Genomic DNA, 24,211 nt, shown 5'->3' with positions numbered 1-24,211 from the left:
ACAAAGGGGTGTAGAGGAGAAATGTTGAGAAGGTAGAATCAATAGTATTTGGCAACTCATTTGATGGAGTGGGGGCTGGTGAGAGGGAATGAGGAGTCAAGGATGAAAAGCCTTAGATCACTGGGAGGATTGTGGTGCTCTGAATAATAATAAAAAAATGTTAGTAAAAGAGTAAAATGTTTTATGGTGTAGTGGTGGTGGGAGGAGGATAAGAAGATGAATTCTGTTTTGGCCATATTGAAGAGATATCTATGACATCCAGTTTAAGAGATCCAGCTGGAGATGTGAGACTAGAGATCAGGAGAAAGGTTGTTTAATTATGTGCAACTCTTTGTGACCTCTTGAACCATAGTAAATACTGTCTTGGTTTTCTTGGCAAAGATTCTAAAGTGGTTTGCCATTTCCTTCTCCGCTGAATTAAGGTAAATAGAAGTTAGGTGATTTGCCCAAGATCACACGGCTAGTAAGTTTCTGAAGGCATATACAAACTGATTCTTCCTGACACCAAGTAGTTAGGATTGAATAGATCTGAGAATCATCTGCATAGATAAGATCATTGAATCCATGGGAGTTGATGAGATCACCAAATGAAACATTATAGACTAGAGAGAAAAGGGCTCAAGTTTGGCCTTGGAGATCAATCCACTATTAGGTGCCACCTGGATGAAGATCCAGCAAAGGAGTCTGAGAAGAAACAGTGAGATGAGTAGAAAGAAAACCAGAAGAGAACAAGAAGCAAGTGATTAACAGTTTCAAAGGCTGTAGAGATTAAAAAAAAAAAAAAAAAAAAAAAAAGGATGAGAATTGAAAAAAGGTAGCTAAGACATAGTACAACACAGAGATGATTGATATTGAAGAGTCTGAATAGGGCGGGGAGCTGCAGTCTGCCAATTTTCTTTTTTCTCATTGTGTTTCTGTCTCCTAAGGAAAATGGGGCTATATATTGACTGAGGCTAGCGAACACAGATATAGAGAGAATTTTCCTCTATCTATAACTTTCCTTTACTTGCTCTTAGTTAAGCTCTGATCACACTCTCTGGAAGGCTTCTCTAGATCTTAACCCTAAGATTGCTGTTCTTTTCATAAACTCAACAAACCCTTTTCCCCTGCTCAGTCCCACTCATAACTTTGAAATGTGGTACAGTCTCCCCTTTCCTTTGACTTGGGTAGGAACATACCATCATTTCTTTAAAGGGGATAGGCTGTTAGAAAAGAGTTTTCAAAGTCATCAGAGGGTGGCACACACCAGGATCCTGTGGCCTTTGGAGGCAGCACAAAACCGAGGGGTGTCCTTTGCTCTTTCTCACCAAAACTAAACTTGATATTTTCATGACTTCTGATCCTAGAGGTATTTACAGTGTTCTGTCCTTCTTAGGATGCAGGTGTGAATCTTCTGTGTTGAAACCCAAAGACTGAGAAAGGACCTGAAGTGTTTGTTTTGTTCAAGTTCCAAACCTATCTTCTAGATCTGAATGGGGATTCATTAACAAGGCAGGCCTCCACCTCTATCTTCTCCCACACCATATGTATTAGGAGGGGGTGGGGGAAAGGGGCTAATCAGCAGGCCTTGTGTAAGAGCTTATGTCTTACAAAAGATGAGGAAGTAAGGTGTTTTTAGAGAAGGCCTGCACAAGTCCTGTGTACACACACACACACACACACACACACACACACACACACACCATCACTGTCCTAATTCCAGCTTGGATGAAGTCTTTGGGAAATAAGGGAAAGGATGACTTTCCAAGAACCATCCTCCTCCTCCTGACCTTCATTATGCAAGTAACTGAAATTGGAATTCATGGAGGAGGGTGATTAGGAACAGGAGGCAAGGAAGTGGGAGATTGAGGGTGGGAAAGAGAAAAAGCAGACAGCCCGATTGAGTAGAAGATACCCCAGTCCAGGCCTTTCATCTTGATACTTATTGCATTTCTTCTTCAAATGGGCTGGCGAACCCTAGGACAGATAGGCTACAGGTTTAAGTTTGAGACCTTGGGAACATTGTGCTAACATTAGAACTGCAATGGTAGAAGAAGGGGAGGTTATGATAGCTGAAATTTAGGATATTTCAGAGCTGACATCTCATTATGGTAGCTGAAATTTAGGATATTTCAGAGCTGACATCTCATACCTGGATTGTTCCTTTTATTAGATCACATGGTGAAAAAAAGGATTGTGACAGTATTAGAGTTGATCACAGCTCTTCTTAATGCCTGACTGGGCATAAAACAGGGATAAGAGTTGGAAGAGTATATTACCATTTATAAATAGAAAAATAAAATTATCGGCCAGGAATTAGGGCACTCAGAAAGGAGCAAGATGGTTGCATGCTCCATGAGGGCAGGGACTACTTTTCATCTTTTCCCATATTTAGTAAAATGTTTGTTAATTTTAAACAAATCGAATTGAATTTGTAGAAGGCTGAGGAGATAATGGTGGCTAGGGGAAATACTGTTTTCATCCATGTACAATCTTCTTATCCCTCCTTAGGATACCTTGTCAAACTCCCCTCAACCCTAGCCCCACACCCAATCCTTTTTCCTTTGTCCTCATCTTTCTGTTCCTCCTTCCCAATATTTCATATTCTATATCCTCTTCTCTCCAGGCGCCCACGTCTCTGCCCGTGTTCAGGTGTTTCCACCCTGAACTCTCAGCCCAGCAATTCCTCTGCCAGACGGTAAAGGAGGCGAGAGTACCAGTGCATACCGATGGACTGGGTGGTCCCACCGGGTAGCAGAGCCCCTAGCGCGTGGAGCAGACGCAGGGGTGCGAAGGCACGATGAGCCCACTGGTGACTCTCCAGGACAGCGTAGCAGGAAGCCAGGACGTCGTTCACTAGCAGAGTCCCGTGCGCGGTAAGAGGTGCGAATACACCCACAGCCTCCTCCCGGGCCACGCGGGCCACGCGTGCAGGTCGAAGCGCGTTCCCGCCTGGGGCAAGTACCGAGTCCCCAGCGCGCAATCGGCGAGCAAACACTGGCTCAAAGTCGCTTGGGGCAGGCGCTGGGCCGCGGGCTGCAAAGACCAGGTGCCAGGGTGTGAGGAGCAGTTTGCGTGGGGGCCTTTCAGTCTCCACTGCTACAAAAGAGGCCCGGCGCTGCAAATCTCGGTCCAGGAAGAGTAGCACGGGCGTGGGTACCACCCGGCCAGCTGCGTCTGCAGCTAGCACCCAGTCTCCATGATGTAATTCACGTAGTCCCTTCCGTTCCCCACTTCGAAGACGTACCGTGGCATTTCCTGGGAAGCAGCCCCCTGCTCGCACTGCCAGAGAGTTGTCTGTGGTGAAAGCAAGGACAGAAAGCTTAACCTGGGACAACACAACCCCCATTGACACCCAATCTCACTCCCATCTCACAATCCATCTCCAGCCCTCTTGCAAGCCCTCGAGCAAGGAACTGGCTAGAAGAGAAACATTCGTCGTGATTTACAATGATATCCATTCTCTTGGGCTCCTTTTCAGGCCCGTACGGTATCATTCCCTCCCCTCCCCCAGCAAGTGATGCTTTTAGGATCCCAGCACTCAGCTCAAGCCTTCCTCTTACCAGCTTTGACAGACACGTGCACGTGGTTGCGAGACTCATAGTGTACCCAGTCGAAGCCAGCCTCTACTGCCAGTCGTGCCAATAGCCCATACTTATTGCGGTCCCGGTCCGATGTGGTTATATCCAAGGCCCGGCCCTCGTAGTGTAGTGAGTCCTGAGCATGGTGTCCATCCTCGTCCCAGCCCTCGGTTACCCGCAAGCGCACTCCTGGCCACATGTTCATCACAGCGATAGCCAGTGAGTTCACTCGTTCTTTACAGCGCTGAGGTGAAATGATGGTGTGAGGGGGTTGATGGAGTAGAATCAGCGTATGAGTAGAGGGGAGGAAAATGGGAAGAAAAGTGAAACAGACAACTAAAAGGTCTCCCCCTGGCCCCAATCCAATACCTTTGAACCATTCACCCTTCTCAACTAACTCCTACAATAGAGGCTCCGAGGAGAATCTTATCTTACTCCACTCTTGGTTCCCCTTTACTCTCCAGAAGTGCTGGATTCAACTCAGAATCTACATGATTGCCCCCTCTTCTCCCTCTCCCCACCTCAGAAGTTTGCTCTACAAAGAAAGACCAGGGAACCGTGAGGGGAGGCTAGGCTGACTTCCCCAAGAAGAGTCCCTATTTAAGCCATCTGGGCCTCAGCTTGGGCCCAGACCTCCCTCTGCCTGATTCGTCTTTTGTTTCTTTGCCTCCCTTGGCACTGGGCACTGTTTCCTTCCTTCCTTCCTTCCTTCCTTCCTCCTCCTCCTCCTCTCGCCACTCGATTTACCACCATCTCCCCCTCCCCCGCATTAACCCCTTCAGGCACCACATGCCTGGAGGAAAGAGAGTGGGCGTGAGGAACCTAGGGAGCGCCCAGAGGGGCCGAGACTACAGGAAAGGTTAGAGTGGCGGGGGCTGCGGAAAGCACAATGGCCATTCTCCGGAATGACTTAACCGGGTGAGAATCCCGGGCCGGGGCCGGGGCAGTGGCGGGAGAAGCGAGCTCAGCAGCTCTAGCCACAAAGACTCTTTTCAGCCACCCCAACGCAGGGAGAATAAAGGGCAGTGAGCCGCACCCCCCTCTCCCGGAGGAGCGCCGCAGCCCCCTCCTCCAGCTTTTGCCAACTCTTTGTCGGCCCAAAGTCAGCTAGGGATCTCCAAGCACTCCTTCCTCTCACTCTTTCAGGCTACTGCCTGGCAGGGCAGGGCAGGGCTGCAGTACCTGGGAATAAGGGGTGCGCTGCCCAGCCGGGACTGCCCAAGAATGAGGAGATCCCTGATCTGAGGTGAAAGTTGCGGGTGGGTGGAGAAGGGAGGCGAAGACTCACAGCTTGGTTCTGGGGGAGTGAGGCTGCAGTTATCGCTCTTAGTTACAGTCTAGGAGCAAGAGACCTTGGCCTGACTCCTAGAGAAGGGAGGGGTTGGAAAGGAACCCCCTGGAGGAGGCGGAGAGCGGACAGCCTCCTTTTCTTCTCAGCCCCGCCCATTCACCTTTAACTTCGCTTTTCCTTATCAAAAGAGTGGGGGGTAAATACTCCTCTTGATCTCCTACCCATAACTTCTACACCTCCAAAAAGTTCCGCATAAAAAAAAGCTAGAAAAATCTCTGGACACGGTGACCATTAGGCTAAGCGAAAGCCCTGACCTGCGGGGACGAGACCACTGAGAACTGGATTCAGTTCAGTGGGGCCATTTTGCTGCCAAGCATTGGGAGGTGAGGGTCTCAAGAACTACATCTTATAATAGCCTTGTGTGGAATAGGGCGACTTCCAAGTATTTCTATACAATATATGATTCCATTTAAATTCTGCCTGCTACAGGTGTCATTGAGAACTATGATCAGGTAGAGTAGGCACAGGACTGAGGAGGGAACCCTTTGGCTAGAAGTAGGAATCCCCAAATCCCAGGGCAATGATTCTGAGCAGGAAATTTGTTGGAAGTATAGATTTGGGGTCTCGGGTTTGAATGGGTAAAGAAGATGAATTCTCTTCTGACAGTTTCCCCAGAATTAGAATACCTAGCATTTATACGAGATTAAAGGTGTCAAAGCAGTATTTCATTTGATCTTCATAGCCACCATGAAAGGTAATTACTATTATTGTTCTCATTTTTCAGATGAGTAAATTGTGGTAGACAGAAGTTGTGATTTAGCAAAATCACACAATATTCTGGAAAATGAAAAACTAATTAATTTACCCAGAGGAAAGATCTTGCTTCTCCCTTTCTTCTCTTCTTAATGTTGTATAATGGCAAAAGAAAAAAAACAAAACAACTCTTTTAAAGTTCTATTCCAATTCTTCACAGAGGGCAAAGGTAATCTTGTGTTCTCAAAAGACCAGGAGAGTGAAATGCAAGTCTTGGTAGGCCCTCCCAAATTGAGAAGTGCTTTCAATTACCTCTCAATATATACTCTCGAAATTTGAAGTTTATGGCTAGAAGATTGTTCATTAGGGAGTAATTTTCCCCACATAAGTGAAAAGGATTCTAGAAGTGAAAATGGAAATTCAAATAGGTGTAGGTTGTAGTCCTAATTCGGCTCCTAATGAACTGAGTGACTTTGTACTAGTTACTTTTCTCTGGATATCGGTCCCTTAATCTAGAAAATGAGATGATTGGAGGAGGTGAATCTCGAGTTCTCTTCCCTGTTCTAACATTCCATTATTCTATCTAGACAATTGCTCCAATACTTTTTTTTTTTTGAGCATTTGATTGTTGAAAGTTGTTTTCATCTTCTAGACATCCAGTACACATTTCCAGTTAGCCAGAAATAGGATTCTCAATCCAACAGGATTATGAGATTCAAGTGCTCTAGACTTTCCACTTTAACTTCTGAGTTGGTGACTTCCTGGATCTCAAGTAGGAAGATTCCCCAAGTTCCAGAGAAGTTAGACATAGTGGATTCTGACAAGCTGGGATTTAGGTTTAAAAAACAGATATGAAAACACAGGAGAGTTGCTAGGACAGCTTTTTCAGCAAGAATCCTGACCCCAACCTCACCCTGGATGTTCTCCAGGTGGGAAAGGATTCTTGGGAACATAGACCCTTTGTAGGAATTTTCTAATACATTCTCAGAAATAGTAATGAGCACATGAAATTGTTACTGGAGAAGAGGGGTGGAATCTTCTAATGGGAGCTAGGTATCCTGAAATGGGACAAAGCTTCTAAAAGCCCCAGCATGAGTACCTCCGCCCTATGGTTCAGGAATTCCTTTCTCCACTTCCTTAGCCACAGTTCTGAGCAGTCTTGGAGAAAACCTGGCACCCTAAGGTCAGCTTTTGAAGCTCTACTCCTTATTCCTCAAGAGACTCTCTGATCACTCCAGGGCCTTGCTGGCCCCCCGCTCACCTCAGCCCTTCCTGCCTAGTTCGGTGACTGACCCCCGGTCCACGCCTCAGTCATTTCCCGTCTCGCCTGCTGCTATTCCACAACCCCTCCCCCCACATTCTGAACTTCTCCCTTTCACTCTCATTAGTCCTTCCCAATTGCTCTCCCTTCCACACCAGTTTTAGTCCTCTGTACTCCATTGAGATATCTTCCTCTAAGATGAGGTTTGCCGTTTCTAGGTTGCAACAATCACAGAGTAGGTCTGAATGGTGAAGGAGAAGTGTTCTAGGTGTTGTAGGAACTCCATCCCTGAATGCCACAGAGAAGAGTAAGTGGGCAGTGAGTACATCCAGTACAAGTCAAGGCAGACACCTGAGGAATAGGGGGAGAGCTGGGGATGGCTTTCTTACCTCGGTCATAAGGCGGTCAGCTCCACTGTTCTCCTCATCCTTGAAGATGATGTCAGGATTGTAGTTTGGCACCAGGTCTCGAAAGCGTTCTGATCCCCGGACCACTCTGCCCTCGGGCTGTCCACTGGCACCCAGAGTCCGCTCTGGCACGCTGGGCACAAATTGCTTGTAGAGTAGTGGTATAAGTTGCTTTCGCACATATCGGCGTCTGCCCACGGGTCCCCGACCGGGTCCACAGCTCCTGGTAGGCAGTGTTAGTAGAGCCAGGAGTGCCAGGCAGCACACGGGCACCAGGCTCGCCCGCAGCGGCATGGCACCAGCCCCAAGGGGATGGAATATCTGTCTTCACAGGGGCTTCTTGTCAGTTGGACATTTCTTTTCCGATGAGCAGCAGGTGGAGATTTATCCAGGGAGCGCGGGGCTCACGCTGATGTCGGGAGCTGAACAAAACGGTCACGATATTGAGGCTCTTCCTTCATGTCCCCCAGAGTTTGTGACCCGCCAGTAAGGGAGTATAACATAACACTCTAGGAAAGGGGCAATTGGTACCAGCCTTGGACCAGGCTCTACTTGCTACCCAGGACAGTGTTGCCGAACTCCGCCTTAAGTGGCTGTATGCCCCTCCCACTCTCCTGCCCCACCCCCAATGGCTCAAGCATTAGACCCAACTCCCCTCTTCCCCTCCCACCCAGTTTACATGCAACCGGCTTTCTGTCACTGACTGGAGTTCGCACCCGGCGCGTGGCCTTAACCCGGGGTGGGGCAAGGTCTGGGGACATTCCGCGAGGGAGAAATGGCAGTGGCTTTGCAGCCTGGCTCTCCCTTGAGGTCTGATAAAAGCTGGGGCTATACCCCTTACGGGTACCACCGCATTTTGCGTGCATCTCCTCCCAATTCTCTAATCACGTTTTACATTGCAGTGCCCTCTGGAGAATTCGAATATCTGAGAATACCAGTTCCCCAAATTTAAAAAATTCCCCACCCCGCTAGATATCTCTGCTCACATTCCCTCACATCCTATATAATTCATTCACAGGTTGATGGCATTGTAGAGGGTGTTGAGCTGGAGTCCAGACCAGAGTTTGAATTCTGCCTTCCTTACTTGCTGAGTGACTGGGCAAGTTATTCAATCTTTTGGTCTGTTTATCTGTAAAATGGGAATAGCATTTGCATCTCAGGGATGGAGAATCATATAAAATATATGAAACCATAAAGGGTTGTTATCCTAGTCCACACTGATTCCCAACTTTCCAGTTCTTGCACAGCTTGGGAGACCAGAGGTGCTGAGGAAATTTGTCCCAATGTCCATCAACTCTTTATTCCTACTGTCAGAGAAAAAGAATCTCTCACATGTGATTCTGAAACTGAGAGCTCAGGTTGCATTCTGGGAAGAGAAAACTCCTTAAGGACAAAAACAGTACACATAGGAGGCACTTTAATACAGGCCCTTTTGCAGAATCCCTCCTCTCAATGAAGTTTCTGCCCCAGATCCAAATTGGGAATGAATGTAGGCAGCAAAAAGTAGCAGTTAGGGGCAGGATTTCTCCCCCCTCCCCTAAGGACTGAAAACATAGAAATTTAGAAACTGGGAACAGGTTAGGAGACAGTATGTTCAGTCCTGAATCTGGCTGAAATCTGGTTTGGGTGGAGTAGGACGGGGAAGTTAGCAGAATGGGTGAAGTGGTATAACTTAAATTGAAATTAATTAAATATATCTGGTTTGGAGCAGGGATCAGGGAGGATTTCTACTTTCTTTACTCAGTGCAAATAGGTAAAGCAAACCAAGAGTTAGCAGTACTGTTTCTCCCCATACCCTTCAAGGTGAAATATTCAATGAAAAATAAATTCCTTGAGAATAGAGATGGCTCCACTTTTATATTTGTATCCCCAGTGCCTATACCATTGTTGGTGTTTAGAAAATGTCTGTGAATTATACTCTTTTGTAAAAATATATTGAGAACAATTTTTAAAGAACCCACGAAAACAACTTTATTTGGGGGAGGGAAAAATAGGAGAAAAGAAAGAAGAGGACAAAGATTAGCTTCAGAGGAAACAAACCCCTTCTTGATCTCATCCCATCCTAGGACCCAGCTCATTGAGAGAGGCCCTACAGAGGGCTCAGTTCTGCTAGGGGCAAGACAACAGAGGGCTAAGGTCAACGTGTTCCAGAGAAATGGTCTATCTCCCCTTTCTCTCCCCACTTCCCAATTCCTTCCCTCCCCTATTGCACATCAGATCATGTAAACATGGCCAGGGACAGTGCCCAAGACTATAATGAGGCAGATTAATATGTAAACGGAGATGAGGCTAGGAGCTGATTTTGCAGGTATCCAGCCTTCCAGCCAGAGGCCCACATTTTTCTGAAAAGGGTTGGTAAAAGGGGGAGGGGGACGGAAAAGAAATGGGCCCCAAACTTTGGCTCAGATTATACAGCAGTGCAAAGGTCTTTAGCTATCTGCCAACTCCTCCCCACACACAAAAAATTCCAGGCCTCGGAGAGCACCCAGTCCCCCTCCAGGACTCCATTCCAAGCCTGGCAGTATTCAGTCTTCTCCATTCCACCCAACTCTAAGATCAAGGTCACTGGAGTTGTGTCTTGCTGTCTCGACGTGGAAATCCAGAGACAGGTAGTGGTAGTCTATCAAGACCTGGGGGGAAAGACGGGCAGTCAGAGGTAAGGCTCTCTGGTAGTAAAGTCACTCACTCAGTAAGCTACTTGGTTTGGTTCATTAGATAATAAATAGATAAAAATTTGTTTATTTATACCCCTACCTGTCAATCATGACTCTCCATTCAGCCTCGGAAACCTCCTATCATCCTCTTTAACCCGGCATCCCCAACTCCAATCCCTTCCCCCCTCACCAAAGGCCCGGATGAGCTCAGCCCGAACTGCTCCAGTGACTGTCTTGACCAGGCAAAGGGTGGTAAGGCCAGCAAAAGCTGCATTATACAGGAACACAATATAGAAATTTCCCAGCCAATTGAAACGCCCGAAGTCACCCAGCAAGTCAAATCGGGTAAGCCCTATGAATAGAAAAGGGAAAACTACATAGTTTTTAAAAAGGAACCAATTCTTAAAACACCTCCGATTAAGAAAAGGTTCCTTTGGCCCATAGATCAACTTAGAAGCTGGCTCTCTGCTGTCCTCATGTGGTCACATCTCAGCAATGCAATCATTAGTACTGAAGATGTCTCCCCCCCACCCCAATCTATTCCAAATCACTTCTATCTCCCATTTCCTACAAACCATTAAGAGATGTAGTCTATTTGGAATTAAGAATCTTACAAAAGTGAATGTGGAATATTATCTTTACATATAACTGGAAAAAATAAAGTACTATTAAGTGAAAAAAATGCAGCCTGAAAAGATTAGTCAAAAATGGACCTAAAGTCTGAAAGAATGAAGTGAATAAGGCTAAACTAATATACCCACAGGAAAGAAAGCTAAGTCCCTGGCATATACTCCTATTGTAGTGACCAGCTAGCCCTGTCCTATTCATCTTTCCTTTATCCCCATAGTGGAACCCATTCTCACCTCTTACTTCATTCCAAATACTTAGTCTAGAAGTACTGTTTCTACTTTTCCCAAAGATTCCATCACCCCCACAAAGCCAACAGTACTTACCTAGCGTACGAGAGAAAATAGGCAGGGCTGAGCTCAGCACCAGGAGACAGACACAGTTCCCAATGATCTAAGGGTGAGGAAAGGAAAAGGTTAGGATCCCTTGAGCGGCTACCAATATCCTATGTTAACTCTCTTGACCCCAATACAATCCCAGCTCCTCCTCTCCCCAATACCTGGGTCATGGCTGTATCTTGCTGTTTAGGTCGAAGGCCTCGAAACAATGGGGAGCTATAGAAGCCTACCACAGATGACAGCATCAGATAACTGCTGATGACTTAAGGAAGAACTGGCATCAAAATGGTTAAATTTCTTCCCCATCCCCTCTACCACCTCTTTTGTCCAATTCCTTTACCATCTGTAGCCCAACCCCCCCAATCCAGCACTTCAAAGGAAGCAGGGATGAGGGGTAAAAAAGACAAGAGATAAAGTTTCTTTGGAAGGATACAGGATGAGGATAACCTGAATGATGGCACCAAAGGAGCCCAGCTTGGAGAATGACACCTGGCCCAAGGAGGTATCCTGGTTAGGGAAAGAGGGGATGTCATCACCTGTGCTATTTCTCTCCTCTGGAATCTGCTTAATCACTTTCCTTCGGTGGTCATGGATGTTTTGGTTCCCTCTCCCAACCTACTCCTCCGCCATCCCTATCCTCTGGCAAACCAAGGATGTTTGCCAATGGGAATTAGTCTTAAACAAAACTAAACAAAATACAAGGAAGCAAAAGGCCTTGGGACTGGCTGTGGAGGAAGGGAAGAACTGGTACCTGCATGCCACGGGGCATGGCTGCCTCATCAATGAGCAACTCCAGGATGTGAATAGCAACAATGAGCACAGAGAGGCCCTGGTGGGGGAGGAAGGAGAAAAAGCAGAAACTCGTCTCATTGGCTTCTATCCTGGTCCCAGAAAAAAGGATACCTCCGCCCCCCACAGGTCCCTCCTGGAATCTCTCTCCCCATTTTGTGACCATGAAAATCTCTTTTCCTTCTCATATGCCCTACCCCTACCTGCTCCTGGGCACAATGCGACAAAAGCATTCACTCAATGGATTTACCCCCACCCACCAAGCCCCACACCCACCGTCAGCAACAGCAGACATAACATGGCCAGTGGATAACCCAGGTTTCGCTGCCAAGCAGAGGCCTTCTGTCGTTTCTCTGAGCAAGGACAGGAAGGTACAATATGTAAGAGGCTGGTGGTCATGGAAGGAGAGTTCCCAAAGCAGCTGTCCCCACCTCCTCCTCCTCTCTCTAAGGTCACCTCCCTGCCTGCTCAATATACTCTTTATCCCTTCATACCCAGCATGAGCCTCTGTGTCTGCAGGGTCACGACCTGTCTGTGCAGCAGTTTCATGTCCAGGGGCAGCCAGCAGGAAGTGGGATCTGGGCCAGAAGAAGAGTGAGGAGAGGTGATCTCTGTGACTCTGTCTTAACTGCTCTCCTACCCCTCACCTCCAAGTTACCAACCAGCCCTCACTATCCTGCCTCCTCTCCAACAAACTATCTCTGAGCTTTCCTGAAGGGAGGAGGCCACTCACTACACATCCTCCGGGTTAGAGCTGCCTCCTCAAAGGTTGAACAATGCAGCTGTTCTTCCAGGTCCTCCAGCAGCTAGGCAGTGGGAAGAGAGGTAGGGATTTTTAGTAGTCTCAACAGCCTTGGGGTTCTGACCTGCCTGGGATGTCCCCTGCCTTGCCCATTTGTCACCCCCAACCAAGAGGCCAACAACATGATGAAATGGAAACAAGCAAATGAGAGGAGTAGCATGAAGATCTAAAATCACTGGAAAGGTATGATGTTGACCTCACAGACCTTTCCCTACAAGGAGGTTTAGAGCAGGAAAGATACAGGATTCCTAAAATCAAGGCAGAAAGGGAACCAAGAAAACCACGAAGAGAAAGCCTGGAAGAAAAGGAGACAAAACTCCATTTATCTATCCACTTCTACCTGTGCTTGAAATCTCCCTGCAAGTTAGAGGGGGGAAGGGATACCACATACCCTGGGCTTGACCAGCAGCTTCCCTGTGACAGAGAACATTTGGGCCAGGCCTAGTGGTGTACACACTGCAAAGCAGGAAAAGTCCATAGTTAGTTTCCCCCTTCCCTCTGCCATAGACACAGGAACTGAAAGTCAGATTTCTTTTTTCATTATTATTATTATTATTTTCCAAATACATGTAAAGATAGTTGTCAACATTCATTTTTATAAGACTTTGTGTTCCAAATGTTTCTTCTGCCCTCCTTTTACCTCCTCTCTCCCCCAACAGCAAGCAATCCAATCTAGGTTAAAAATGTATTTCAAAAAAGGCAGCTATGTGGTGCAGTATATAGAGCACCAGCTCTGAAGTTAGGAGGATCTGAGTTCAAATGTGCCCTCACACACTTAAACACTTCCTAGCTGTATGACCCTGAGCAAGTAACTAAACCCCAAATGCCTCAGGGGTGGGGGAAGAATGTAGTTCTTTTAAACATATTTCCATATTTTTCATGTTGTGCAAGAAATATCAGACAAAAAAGAAAAAAAAAGAGAAAGAAAACAAACAAAAAAGGTGACAGTAGTATGCTTTAATCCATACTCAGACTATAATTCTCTATCTAGATGCGGATGGCATTTTCATCAAGTCTATTGGAATTGTGAAGGTCAGGTTTCTTAATCCACTCATCCGACTTCCACCCTGGGCCCATGCCCCATGTTCTAGAAAAAAAATTAAAAAAGCAAAAATTCTATACAAACTGCGACCAGGAACTCACCCAGAAGGAGTAACACACCAAGAAAAGAGATGCAGGAATAGAGGTAGGGAAGGTAGTACTCCCAGAGATCTAGCGAGGAGAAAAGCAAAAAAGGATTAGGAAAAAGTCACAGGATTTTCCTCTAATTCCTTTCCCTTCCTTCTGTCCCCCTCCATCAGACAATGCCTCTAGATGAAGGATCTAGAGGAAAGAACTACACCAATGAAAATGCCAATGGAGAAGTCTGGGGCCAACTGGAATCACTCACCATATAAAGACTCCTGGCTTGTCTTGCTGTTGTCCACAATAGCAGAGGCCACCCACACCATGCCTAGCACCAGCAGTGACAAGAGCAGCAGCATCACCACTGTTTCATATACCCTGCCCAGGACCCCCTTTAGGATGGGAATAAGTGGGGGAGGGAGGGAGAAGAATGATTAATAGAAGATTAAGGAAGGAAAAATCGGAGGAGGTTGGAATAACATTGGGGAGGGGATATGTGGGACCAGATGTAGGGACAGGAATGAAGGAACACCTAGGAAATCAACTCCCTTACCCCCTCTCTCATTTTCTCACCTTCTTGGAACCAGCAAAGCCTTCTGACTCAGTGAAAAAGTAGGCAAAGGGCATGAGGAAGACAAGGGACAAATTAGAGAAGAGAAAGACAAGGTTCCAGAGTCCTAGGGTAGAAGAGACAACATAAAGACTGGATTAAAATAGGAGAAGAAAAAGGACAGGGAACTGGACTAACTGGTGACTGGCCTTCAGCTGAAGAAACTTCCATTATTACTCTACTCCTAATCCCGGGGGACAAGGCCTAGTGCAAAACCCAGCTGATGGTCTTACCATGGATGAGAGAGCCATTGAGCCACTGGATATAGTAGTTTCGGGGAAGGGAGAGCAGCACTTCATTGCTGAGGATGGAAAAGGGCAAGAGCAGGACTGCAGCCAATGCCACTGCCAAGGTGAAGGTGCAGAGCCCAAGTCTAAGGACATAAGAAATTGGAATCTTAATCTTAAACCCTATAGTCCCACAGACCACTTTGGAGTCCCTTTTAATGCTATCCTTTTTTCCCTACAAGATGAGCTATCCTAATTTGGGGCAGTGAGGAAGTGCTTAGGAGGGATTTTACCAAGGGAATATTCAGCTCTACCCCTCATAAAACTTTTTACCCTAGGACCAGGGGTTCTTAAGTTGGGATAATTGTGATAAGATTTCAGGGGATATACAACCTTGGACAGGAAAAAAATTACACCTTAATTTTTCCTAACTTCTAACAGAAATCTAGCATTTTCTTCAATTATTTAAAAACAATCTTCTGGGAAGATGTGCATAGATTTAACCAGAAATTCGTGACACACACACAAAAAGTTAAGAACATCTCTCCTGGATGCATGGGAAGTAAGCATAGTAGGATGATAATTACCTTAGGAACTTCTAGCCTCATCCATTGCCAGCTGCTTTCCTAAGAATGTGGGGCCCTTGGGTACATGCTGTCTCTCGCAGGAGTCATGTTCCCCAGGCCTGTTTCTCTTCCCCTCCTAGTTGGATATTTGAATATTCCCCTCCCATCTTTTTCTTCCTATTCTCAGGGGACCATAACATCTCTCCATCCCAAACAAACACAGGCTTAGTTCTACCACTCAAGTCCTGAGGAGCTCTCACACTGAGCACAGAGAAGAGAAGCCAAACTAATCTCGATTTCCAGTGACTTGGCTCATCAGAGAGACTGGAACAACAACTTTTCTAAGTCTTTCCAGAATGTATCAACGTAAGGAATAGGCTGGGGGATAGGGTGTAGATATCTGTGAAAAAAAAAAGAATCAATCCCTCCACCCCCACCTCAAATCATACCACTCAAACTAGTAAGCTAGCTAAGATTCCTACTCCAAATTCTGGGGCATCATTGTCTCTAGTCAAATAGGCCCTGGGTAATCAACAGCAACACTTACGCAATCTTGTTGACTGTGGCGTCCTCATCATCAACTGTCAGAACAGACAGAAACACCAGAAGGAAAGACAGACATCAGCTTATGATTCCAATAGGGCTATTGTATTATTAGTTAGTTTACAGAGATGAGGAAAGAATTCAGATGCACAGTGACAGGGGTTGAGTGCACCTGAGGTTCTGGTCCCAGGAAGCAAAGGAAAACATTGTAATATCTACTATTGCTTTCTTCCTTCCTCCTCCACTTTCCTCACCACAATTTGTCCCTCCCTTTCTATCTCTTCCTAATAATATTACTGTCACAGGTTCCCCTTTGGACACCAAGAAGACCATAAACAAGTGTGGTGAAATCAATAGTCACAGGCTGGGTTCATTGAAGAAGATGGGGCAGTAGATTCTATATTTCCTGGTCTTCTGGGGAGCTTTAAGGGCCAGCTACCTAACAGGATGGTGTTGGCCCAGAGCACCACTCTCTCCCCAAAACATATACTACAGAGAACTTGCCCCATCACCTCATAGGCAGATCAGCTCCTGGAATACTGTCCACTGAGCAGAAAGATGAATAGAGAGAATTGGCAGAACACCTGGTAAAGAATCTAGGCAGTCCAGGGAGAGGGAATAACAAGGAATCTATGCTCACAAGAAGGGAAAAGTCAATGGAAAGATAGCTCAGAACAATTTAGCCCTCTCCCTTCTCAAGGGAGCACACTTGCACCCCATTCCCAAGGTTTCCTGCATGGCTGTCAGCACCATGGCAGCCGAAGAGTCCGATAAAAGCTGCCCACCCATACCTGTGGTAAAATCAGTTGGCTTCTTGAATCGGGTCAGAGCGACATGGCAGAGGATGTAAAGTGTTGCAAACAGCAGAGTAGAGATCTGAAGGGAAGATCATAGTAATGATAGCACTAGTGTTGGAAGAGGTCTTCAAAACCATCCAGTTCAACCCTCTCAGTTTGGAGATGTAGAAACTGAAGCATTGACAGATAAACTAACTTGCCCAATAAGTAGCAGAGGTAGAATTTTAACTCAGGGCCTCGGACTCTGGAGTCCGTGATTTTTCTATCGTACCAAGGTGCCTCTTTTGGGCTTGGATCCATAATCTTAAATCCCAGATATTCCCAGTCACATCACCCTAATGAAATCCTTCCTCCTTTCTGATCCTCACCTCAGAACTACTCTCATAGCTAAGGGGATCCTACTGGTTTCTGCCTTAAACATCAAGCAAGGTCAACAGAACTTGTCCTACACATATGGGGTAGAGATGGGGGCAAAGAAAGAAGGGGAGCTTCCCATTTTCCCTGGGCAGCAAGGGGACTCCAAATTATCCCTCTTACTTGCAACAAAATGGATGGGATCATACATAAACAGAAGTAAATTTACATATATGTTGAAAGCTCTAAAATAGTCAGATGGGTAAGAGGAGTTCCTCCCACTTTTAGGGTGCCTTATAAATAGACCCTGGGAAGATTAAAAAATTTAAAAAAAAAACAAAAAAAAGCAGCCGTCCTTTCCAGCTCTAACCCCAATGATTCTGATGTCTAATCTCACAGGTATTCCAACTCAGCATAACCCCAGGGTCAAATGGAGTCTCTGGGAAGCAGGAGTGCCTAATACCAACATAGATATCTTGAGAACTACTGTGGCAGATAGTGAATGTGGAGCTTCTGTGATGAGGAGGAATCTAGGATGTCAATCTCAAGACAGAGAGACTTAATTTCAAGGTTCATACTCCTTTCTCTTAAGCCACAGCCCAATAGCCATCTTTATATTTATATATGTGGGAAAAAAAGCTTATTTTCTATGCTACCAAGTAGGAGAAAGGGCTTTAAAGTATACTGTCTTCTGTTTCCAACATTGACAACTACTGCTGTCAGATATTCTTCAAATATGGAAGTCAGCTGATCTCTAAGTTCTTCTACCTTTAGTAACTAATATTTCTAGCTTTAATAGTTTTAATCTAAGAACAATGGAGTGGCAGCAGTCGATGCCTTTTCCTTCTCTTAAATAAATTTAGATGTCTATTTTAAAGATCACCTAGACTCAACCATTTATTTTGCCAGAATAGTCACTGAGGTCACACAATAGAAATGCCTGGACAGAGCTTGGAGGGTGAGAAATGGAGCAATGTGATATAGTGGACAGAAGACTAAGGTTTATCTAAGTTCTACCTTTGCTCTGTCACCAAATTACTTTATCAATGAATCTCAGTTTACTCATATATAAAATGGATGAAATACTTGTACCATTTACCTCACAAGGTTATTATGAGAAGAACTATTTGTAAACATAAAAGTAGTTGAGTAATTACCAATTATAATAATTCAGATCTCCTGACTCCTAAGCATAGGACTCTCTTCATTAAATACCATGCTCTATATGGGAACCATGGTCTTACTCTAATAGGGTAAACTTCTGGCTCTGCTAGGAACATATGCTATCCTTCCTCACCTAGAGATGGCCAGGGAAAAAACAACCTAGAACTGAGTTCGGGTGAGGACCAAGAGGATGGGACAATTTGGAGGAAGTGGAAGTATTCCAATGGGACTTCTTAACAAGGAGTTCTTGTTCCTTTTTTAAAATATATTTTTTCATTGTATTTTGGTGTTCCTTTATAATCCTATGTATTTTATGCATTTAAAAACATTATTCTGAGGTATCCTTGGGCTTCACCAAGAGATCTGTGGCACAAAAACAGGTTAATAATCCTTATTCTAGAGGTTGGTAAAAAGGGCAAAGGACAGACTTTGGTACATGGAAGAGCCAAGGCTCTTGTAGCAATCTAGGCTTCAGACATTTATTTCTAAAGGTAAAGAGTCACCTCCACAGGTAAAATAGCAATCTTCTAGAAGTTCTGCAATTTTATAGCCCATGCCTCAATCTCCTGGCTTGCATCATACCTAAGAAGGCAGGAGAGCTCAAAAGGTCAGGCTGGAGTTCCACGCAATCCTTATTGGTCTGAGGCTGAACTGCTCCCAAAGAAACCTTTCACTTAACAGGTGAAATAGCTAGGCAGACTCCTCTTGTCATGGAGTTCTACAGAGGACTAAAGGGGGGCATCCAAAAACTCTACTCTTTCAGTTCAGCAGAAAGCAGGAGTGTCACTAATAATAGTTCACTTTTATACGGTCCTCAATAATTTACCAACAATCTTATGAGATTTGGATAACATATGTAATATTACCTCCTATTACAAATGAAAAAAAAATGAGGGTCAGAAATTTGCCAACAGTCATATATCTAGAGCTGAAACTACTACCTAGTTCTATCTATCTAGTTCCCTGAATAGAGAAAACGCCAGATCATGATACCCAACTGTTTTAGTCTTCACTCTTTCCTCATCTATTTTCTATTTTCAGTGGCATATGCCCAGTAAGCTTACCTCTTCTGTTTCTGAGTTTACAGAGGGATAAATGAGTGGGACCCAAGAACAAAGTTAAAAATAAGCCTCACCCCCAGCTTTTACTCTTCCCTTCCCTTTTCTATATATACAACCTGAAGTAAAAAAAACTAGAGAGCAGAAAAGGGAGAGGCACCGGGAATGCCAAGAAATACTGGAGATCTAGATATGAGGACCTGGAGCTTAGCTTAGCTCACAAGGCCCGGAGAGTTTGGAACAACATTAGCCAGAAAAACATAATCTATTGAGCGCCTAATGAATTAGCCTACTATTGCTCTAAGAGACACCCGCATAGCAAGCAGCAAGCAGTAACCAGTAACCAAGCTGGGGAGAAGGGAGTGGAAAGTGTCTCTATATACTGGGAAAATAGTCCAGACTCTTATTTCTGGAGAAATTTATTTTGGGAGTGCGTGAGGACTCCCATAGCAACGGACCTGACCCAAGGCAACCACAGTGGAGCCCGTGCTAATGCAGACCCTTCCTCTTCCCGGGGGCCACCCTCACCCATCTTACTCCTTCCGAGTGATTGTCTTGCTTCTCTTCACCCCCTCCAAACAGGCTTTAGACTAGGGGTTTCTTCAGCTTAGGATAACTAGAATCTGGATGCTCCCCTAAATTTTGGGGAGAACACAAACCAAGTCATCCCATTCAGGCACTCACAAAGTAATACAACAGGAATGGCGAAGAAAACTGAAAACATATCAGAGTCCCTGGAGAAAGGGTGGGCTTTTTTTTAAATCTCCTAGAAGTCCTGAAAGTGATGACTGCCTCGCCCTTCCCTTGCTTCTCCATTTAACAGCCCCGAAGCCGTAGCACTGGCCCCACGCGGACTGGCCGACTGACGGACGGAAGCCGCTCCATCCCTCTGCTCCCGACTCCCACACTCACTATGCACTCCCGGACTCGTTCGTGGAACAGTTGTTCCCGCACCGACAGCACCTCGTAGTCAGCCGCTTCCATGCTCTGATCAGCATGGCTGGGAACGGGTTTCTCCGGAGTCCGGAGAGGACAAGCGGGGGGAAAAAAATCCACCGCCGCCGAGCACCCGGAATCCCAGCAGCGGCCTCGACTAAGACACCGTACGAACTCAAGTCCCAGATTCAACCGCCTCTCTTCGTCCCTCCCCCGCGTAGCTCCGCCCTTAAAGGGGTATTGACAAGCACTGCACCGCAAACCAGGACGCGGCCCCAGATCGCGCCGGGCCCTTTAAGGTGCAGACGCCACCACGTTCCGAACGAAAAGCGTATCTGCCGTCGACTTCGCTACAAAATAAGGGAAGTGGCGTTCCGCGTTCCATTTTAAAGGCACGGCATGACGACACAAGAGGTGGGCGGGATCTCAGCCGAATACGCTTAATTCATTGGTGTTTAGAATCCAAGGAAACTTTTTCCACCATGGGATGTGCTGCGATAGGCTTACCTCGTGGAAGAAGGCGAGATGTTTCTGTGCCACGGATAGGCTAGGCTGCAGGCTGTGTCTGTTTCAGTAAAGCGAAAAGACTCTTGTCCAATTGTCCGAGACCTCTCTGACCCGGAGAGGACAACCCTTTGAGCTGGAGGGCCAAACACTTGTAGAGCCTTCAAGAGCTTACTTAGTTTGGTAGAAAAGCCTGGGAGTTATCAATTTAATTAGCATTTATTTAATGCAAATGCATTCCCCTAGCCCAGCTCCCTAGTATTATTTTCTTGTAGCGTGTTGGAATCTACGTATTATTCCCTTATCTACAGGAACTTTTCCTCAATCCTTTCCTTCACAATCAACCACATTTGTTTTAGTGCCCAGCAGAACTTTTTGATGAAATACAAAAGAACTATGCACTTTCAACTGGGACGTCCCATTGCCAGACAAGACACAATATATTGAATAATAATTCATGACCGATAGACTTCGTAGGACATTCCCCACAACACATCATCTTTCTCCTTAAGACTTCAATCCCTTCCCCCTCCCTTTCTCAATAGATGATTTCATCCTTTGAGAAGTTTAAAGGACATGAAAACTGTTGGGTTTCCTGATCTTTTGCCTGAAGTATTGTAATAGTCGACTAATCTCCCCCGTTCTGGTCTTTCTCTTCTCCAATTCATCCTCTGCTTTAAAAATTTGTACTTTCCATGTAACTGCCAAAATAGCCTTTCTAAAGCACAATCTAACAATTAGTGGTTTCCTATTGACTCTAGGATTAAAAACAAAACAAAACAAAAAAACCAAAACTAAAACCCCCTCAGCTTATTCGTTTTAAAGCCTTCCAGTCTGTCCAAAAATCTATTTATTTGACTCTAGTGGATTAAAGCTTCCCACCTCCGCCCTCAACTATCAAAAGAAAAAAAAAAAAAAAAAAAAAAAGCAAAACCCAAGACCTTTGTAAGACACAAGGTAAAGTTTCTCAAAAGAATTTGTAGATAGACCATCTCCAAATCAAGTGGCAAAGATTTTATTGTGCTGTTGGTAGTGAGCTAAGTTTCAGAGGGGAGGTTAGCTATTAAAAAGGGGAAAGATTGGCCAAGTTCCCTAATGAAATTGGTCATTTATAAAGAGAAAAATGCTGTATGACAGGCAAAGTTCCTAGAGAACTTCCTGCAATAAGGGGGCAGCTTCCAAAGAACCTGCTATTGTGACCTTTAGTAAACAGATTAAGTTCCTAAAAAAGGGTTAGCAAAGAGGGAGAGAGAAAGTGGAGGGAGAACTATGAGATGTCAATCAGTAACATTTATTAGCCACTTAAGTGCTAGGCACTGGATCAAATACTGATGATACAAAGAATGGTAAAAAATAGTTCCTGCTCTCACGAAGCTTACAGTCTAAGGGGGAAAGCAACGTACAAACCAACTATAAACAAAATTAGCTGGAAATCATTAGTAGAGGGAGGAGACTAAATTAAGAATGGGGAAAGATTTCCTGAAGAAGGTTTTAGGCTTGAAGGAAGCCTAAAAAGCTAAGAGGAAGAGGAGAGAATTCCAAACATGGGGGACAGCCAGTGGAAATACAAAAGTTGGGAATTTATGTACAAGGAACAGCAAGAAGGTCATTGGATCAAGGAGTTCTTTAATGAAGTGGAATATAAGGATATTTGGTCTCTCACTACACCCAGTGCCATTTCCAGTCATCCTGATCTATATCTGGCCACTGGATCTGATGGTTCTGGAGGGGAAAGTGAGGCAGGTGACCTTGCACAGTCCTCCCTCACTTGAATCCAATATACTTACATGTCATTGCATCATCTCCTTGATGTCATGGTCTTTTTTCAGAAAAGAAAAACAACAACCAATTAGTTATTTTATAGGAGAAAATAACCTCGAGGAGTTGCCACATATAACTTGACCCTGTGATTTAATGCAGTAACTGTGGGGTTGTGATAATTTTGTCAATGCAAAGAATTCAACAAGAGCCCATTGAAACAAAGGCCCACTTAAGGGACTCACTTAAAGAAAAGATAATCCTATTAATGTCCCTCTCTAATGACTCATGAGCTACTAAGGACCTGGTCTTTTTGCTGAGTCTTACTCCCTTCATCATTAGTACCTTCACTAACAAAAACTTGAAATTTCCCATTTTGAGGACCTAGCTTAACAGTAGTTGAGCAATGATCTTAAAGATTCCACACTGGAATATAAACTTTGTAGGACTAATACTATTGTAGAATATACATAGTAAACATTTTCTCAAAGGACAGAGAATATATAGAGAAAGGTATGCCCCTGATATCATGAAGGTGAGGACAAATATTTGTACATTTATTCTTGCTATATCTTTGAAGTAAATATATTTTTGTACAAGTTAATTGATGTTAGTTAAATGAAATTGGGCACTAATTATGGGAAGCTGTAGGAGGCTTAAACCAATGACATTAAAGGGGCGGTACCCCTAAAACTCTGAGGGGAAGAAATAACAAACTGACCCTGGGATTGAGCCCAGAGAGTACTTGGAACACCTTTATGTGTTGTCTTCCCCTGTTAGAATATAAACTCCCTGAAAGTAGGGATGGTATCTTTAGAAAATATTGATTTTCTTGGGGCCAGAGCCAAGATGGCAGAGACAACACACATTTCTTTCTGATCTACTCTACAACCCACATGCTAATTATAAAATCTAGCTCTGAATTAGCTCTGGACTGGCAGAACCCACAAATATTGGGAGTGCAACAAATTATCAGCAGAAGATAATTTCGAAGATCACCAGAAAAGGTCTGTTTCAATCAGAAATGGGAGGGAGGCAGATAAGCACAAGCAGCTGACATCAGCCCAGATAGCACAGAGTCTGGGGGTGGTGCAGACTCCACATGGTGGAGAATCTACTGGGAGGAATCTACAACAGTGTTGGCCATTCTGCCTTGGTTACAAGGCAGTAGATCAGCAGAGAAGTTATAAGACATCCAACACAAACACAAAATCCCAAAACGCCAGAATCTCACAGGACCTGGCCATGCCCATCCATCACCAAGAGTGAGTCAGCACTGACCCTGCACAGCCATGCCTCATTTGTAGAGGAAGCTTGGAAAACCTCTCTTGCCCTAAAAGCAGACTTTAACATTTTTTTTTTTAAATGAGTAAAAAAGTAAAGAGAACTCTGACAATAGACAGTTTTTATGGTGAAAGAGAAGAACAGATATCAAACCCCAAGGAGATTAAAGGCAAGGTTGTCCCCAGATGAAGCCCCAAAAGGTGCTATAACTTGGTCCCCATGACACAGGCTCTCATGACACAGAAGAAATTAAAAAGGGTTTTAAAGGAGAGCTAGAAGGAAAATGGGGAAAGGAAATGAAAACTTTGCAAGAGAGTTTGGAAAAGGCATATAATTCATTAAAAGATAGATTTGATAAAATGGAAAAAGAAAACAACTCCCAGAAAAACAGAAAAAGAAAATAACTCCTTAAAAAACAGAATTTGTGAAATAGAAAAAGAAAATAACTCCTTAAAAAACAGAATTTGTGAAATTAAAAAAAATTCCACAGAACAAAACAACTCATTTAAAAATTCAATTGGAAATTACAAAAAGAAGTAAAAAAAAGTAAATGGAGAAACTAAGTCACTAAAATTCAGAACTGAACAAATGGAAATGAATGACTCAATGAGACAACAAGAATCAGTCAAGAAAACCGAAGAAATAAAAAAATAGAAAAAAAAAGTAAAATACTTAATTGGAAAAACAACTGACCCAGAAAATAGATCTAGGAGAGACAATCTAAGGATTATTGGACTCCCTGAAAACCATGATGAAAAAAAGAGCCTTGACATTATTTTTCAGGAAATAATCAAAGAGAACTG

At 44.6% G+C, this 24,211-nt stretch overlaps 2 protein-coding genes across 8 annotated transcripts; both read right to left on the bottom strand.

Annotated features, from left to right (window-relative positions):
* Window positions 1–2,128: 2,128 nt before the first annotated feature.
* Window positions 2,129–9,120, bottom strand: DHH (desert hedgehog signaling molecule). Its single transcript, XM_052000391.1, has 3 exons — window positions 7,255–9,120; window positions 3,543–3,804; window positions 2,129–3,276 (listed from the first exon to the last, which is right to left on the bottom strand). The coding sequence occupies exons 1-3, from the start codon at window positions 7,564–7,566 to the stop codon at window positions 2,651–2,653; spliced, it is 1,200 nt and encodes a 399-aa protein (XP_051856351.1). The 5' UTR covers window positions 7,567–9,120; the 3' UTR covers window positions 2,129–2,650.
* A 97-nt stretch (window positions 9,121–9,217) lies between these two features.
* On the bottom strand, window positions 9,218–20,214 carry LMBR1L (limb development membrane protein 1 like). 7 transcript variants are annotated; one of them, XM_052000384.1, is made up of 17 exons: window positions 19,839–20,213; window positions 16,345–16,429; window positions 15,558–15,591; window positions 14,451–14,590; window positions 14,181–14,284; window positions 13,873–13,999; window positions 13,626–13,694; window positions 12,874–12,938; window positions 12,414–12,486; window positions 12,175–12,258; window positions 11,957–12,033; window positions 11,643–11,720; window positions 11,325–11,398; window positions 11,053–11,143; window positions 10,880–10,946; window positions 10,027–10,278; window positions 9,218–9,902 (listed from the first exon to the last, which is right to left on the bottom strand). In XM_052000384.1, the coding sequence occupies exons 1-16, from the start codon at window positions 19,908–19,910 to the stop codon at window positions 10,034–10,036; spliced, it is 1,485 nt and encodes a 494-aa protein (XP_051856344.1). In that variant the 5' UTR covers window positions 19,911–20,213; the 3' UTR covers window positions 9,218–9,902; window positions 10,027–10,033. The 7 variants fall into 7 exon arrangements, with proteins under 7 accessions (XP_051856344.1, XP_051856346.1, XP_051856343.1 ...); XM_052000386.1 differs by having other exon boundaries at window positions 10,117–10,278; window positions 19,839–20,211; XM_052000383.1 differs by having other exon boundaries at window positions 9,218–10,278.
* Window positions 20,215–24,211: the final 3,997 nt, after the last annotated feature.

This window comes from Antechinus flavipes, chromosome 5 (assembly GCF_016432865.1).
Source record: "Antechinus flavipes isolate AdamAnt ecotype Samford, QLD, Australia chromosome 5, AdamAnt_v2, whole genome shotgun sequence".
Classification (NCBI taxonomy): Eukaryota; Metazoa; Chordata; class Mammalia; order Dasyuromorphia; family Dasyuridae; genus Antechinus; species Antechinus flavipes.
The sequence above is the reverse complement of the archived record's forward strand: the minus strand, read 5'-3'. Positions and strand labels throughout refer to the sequence as shown.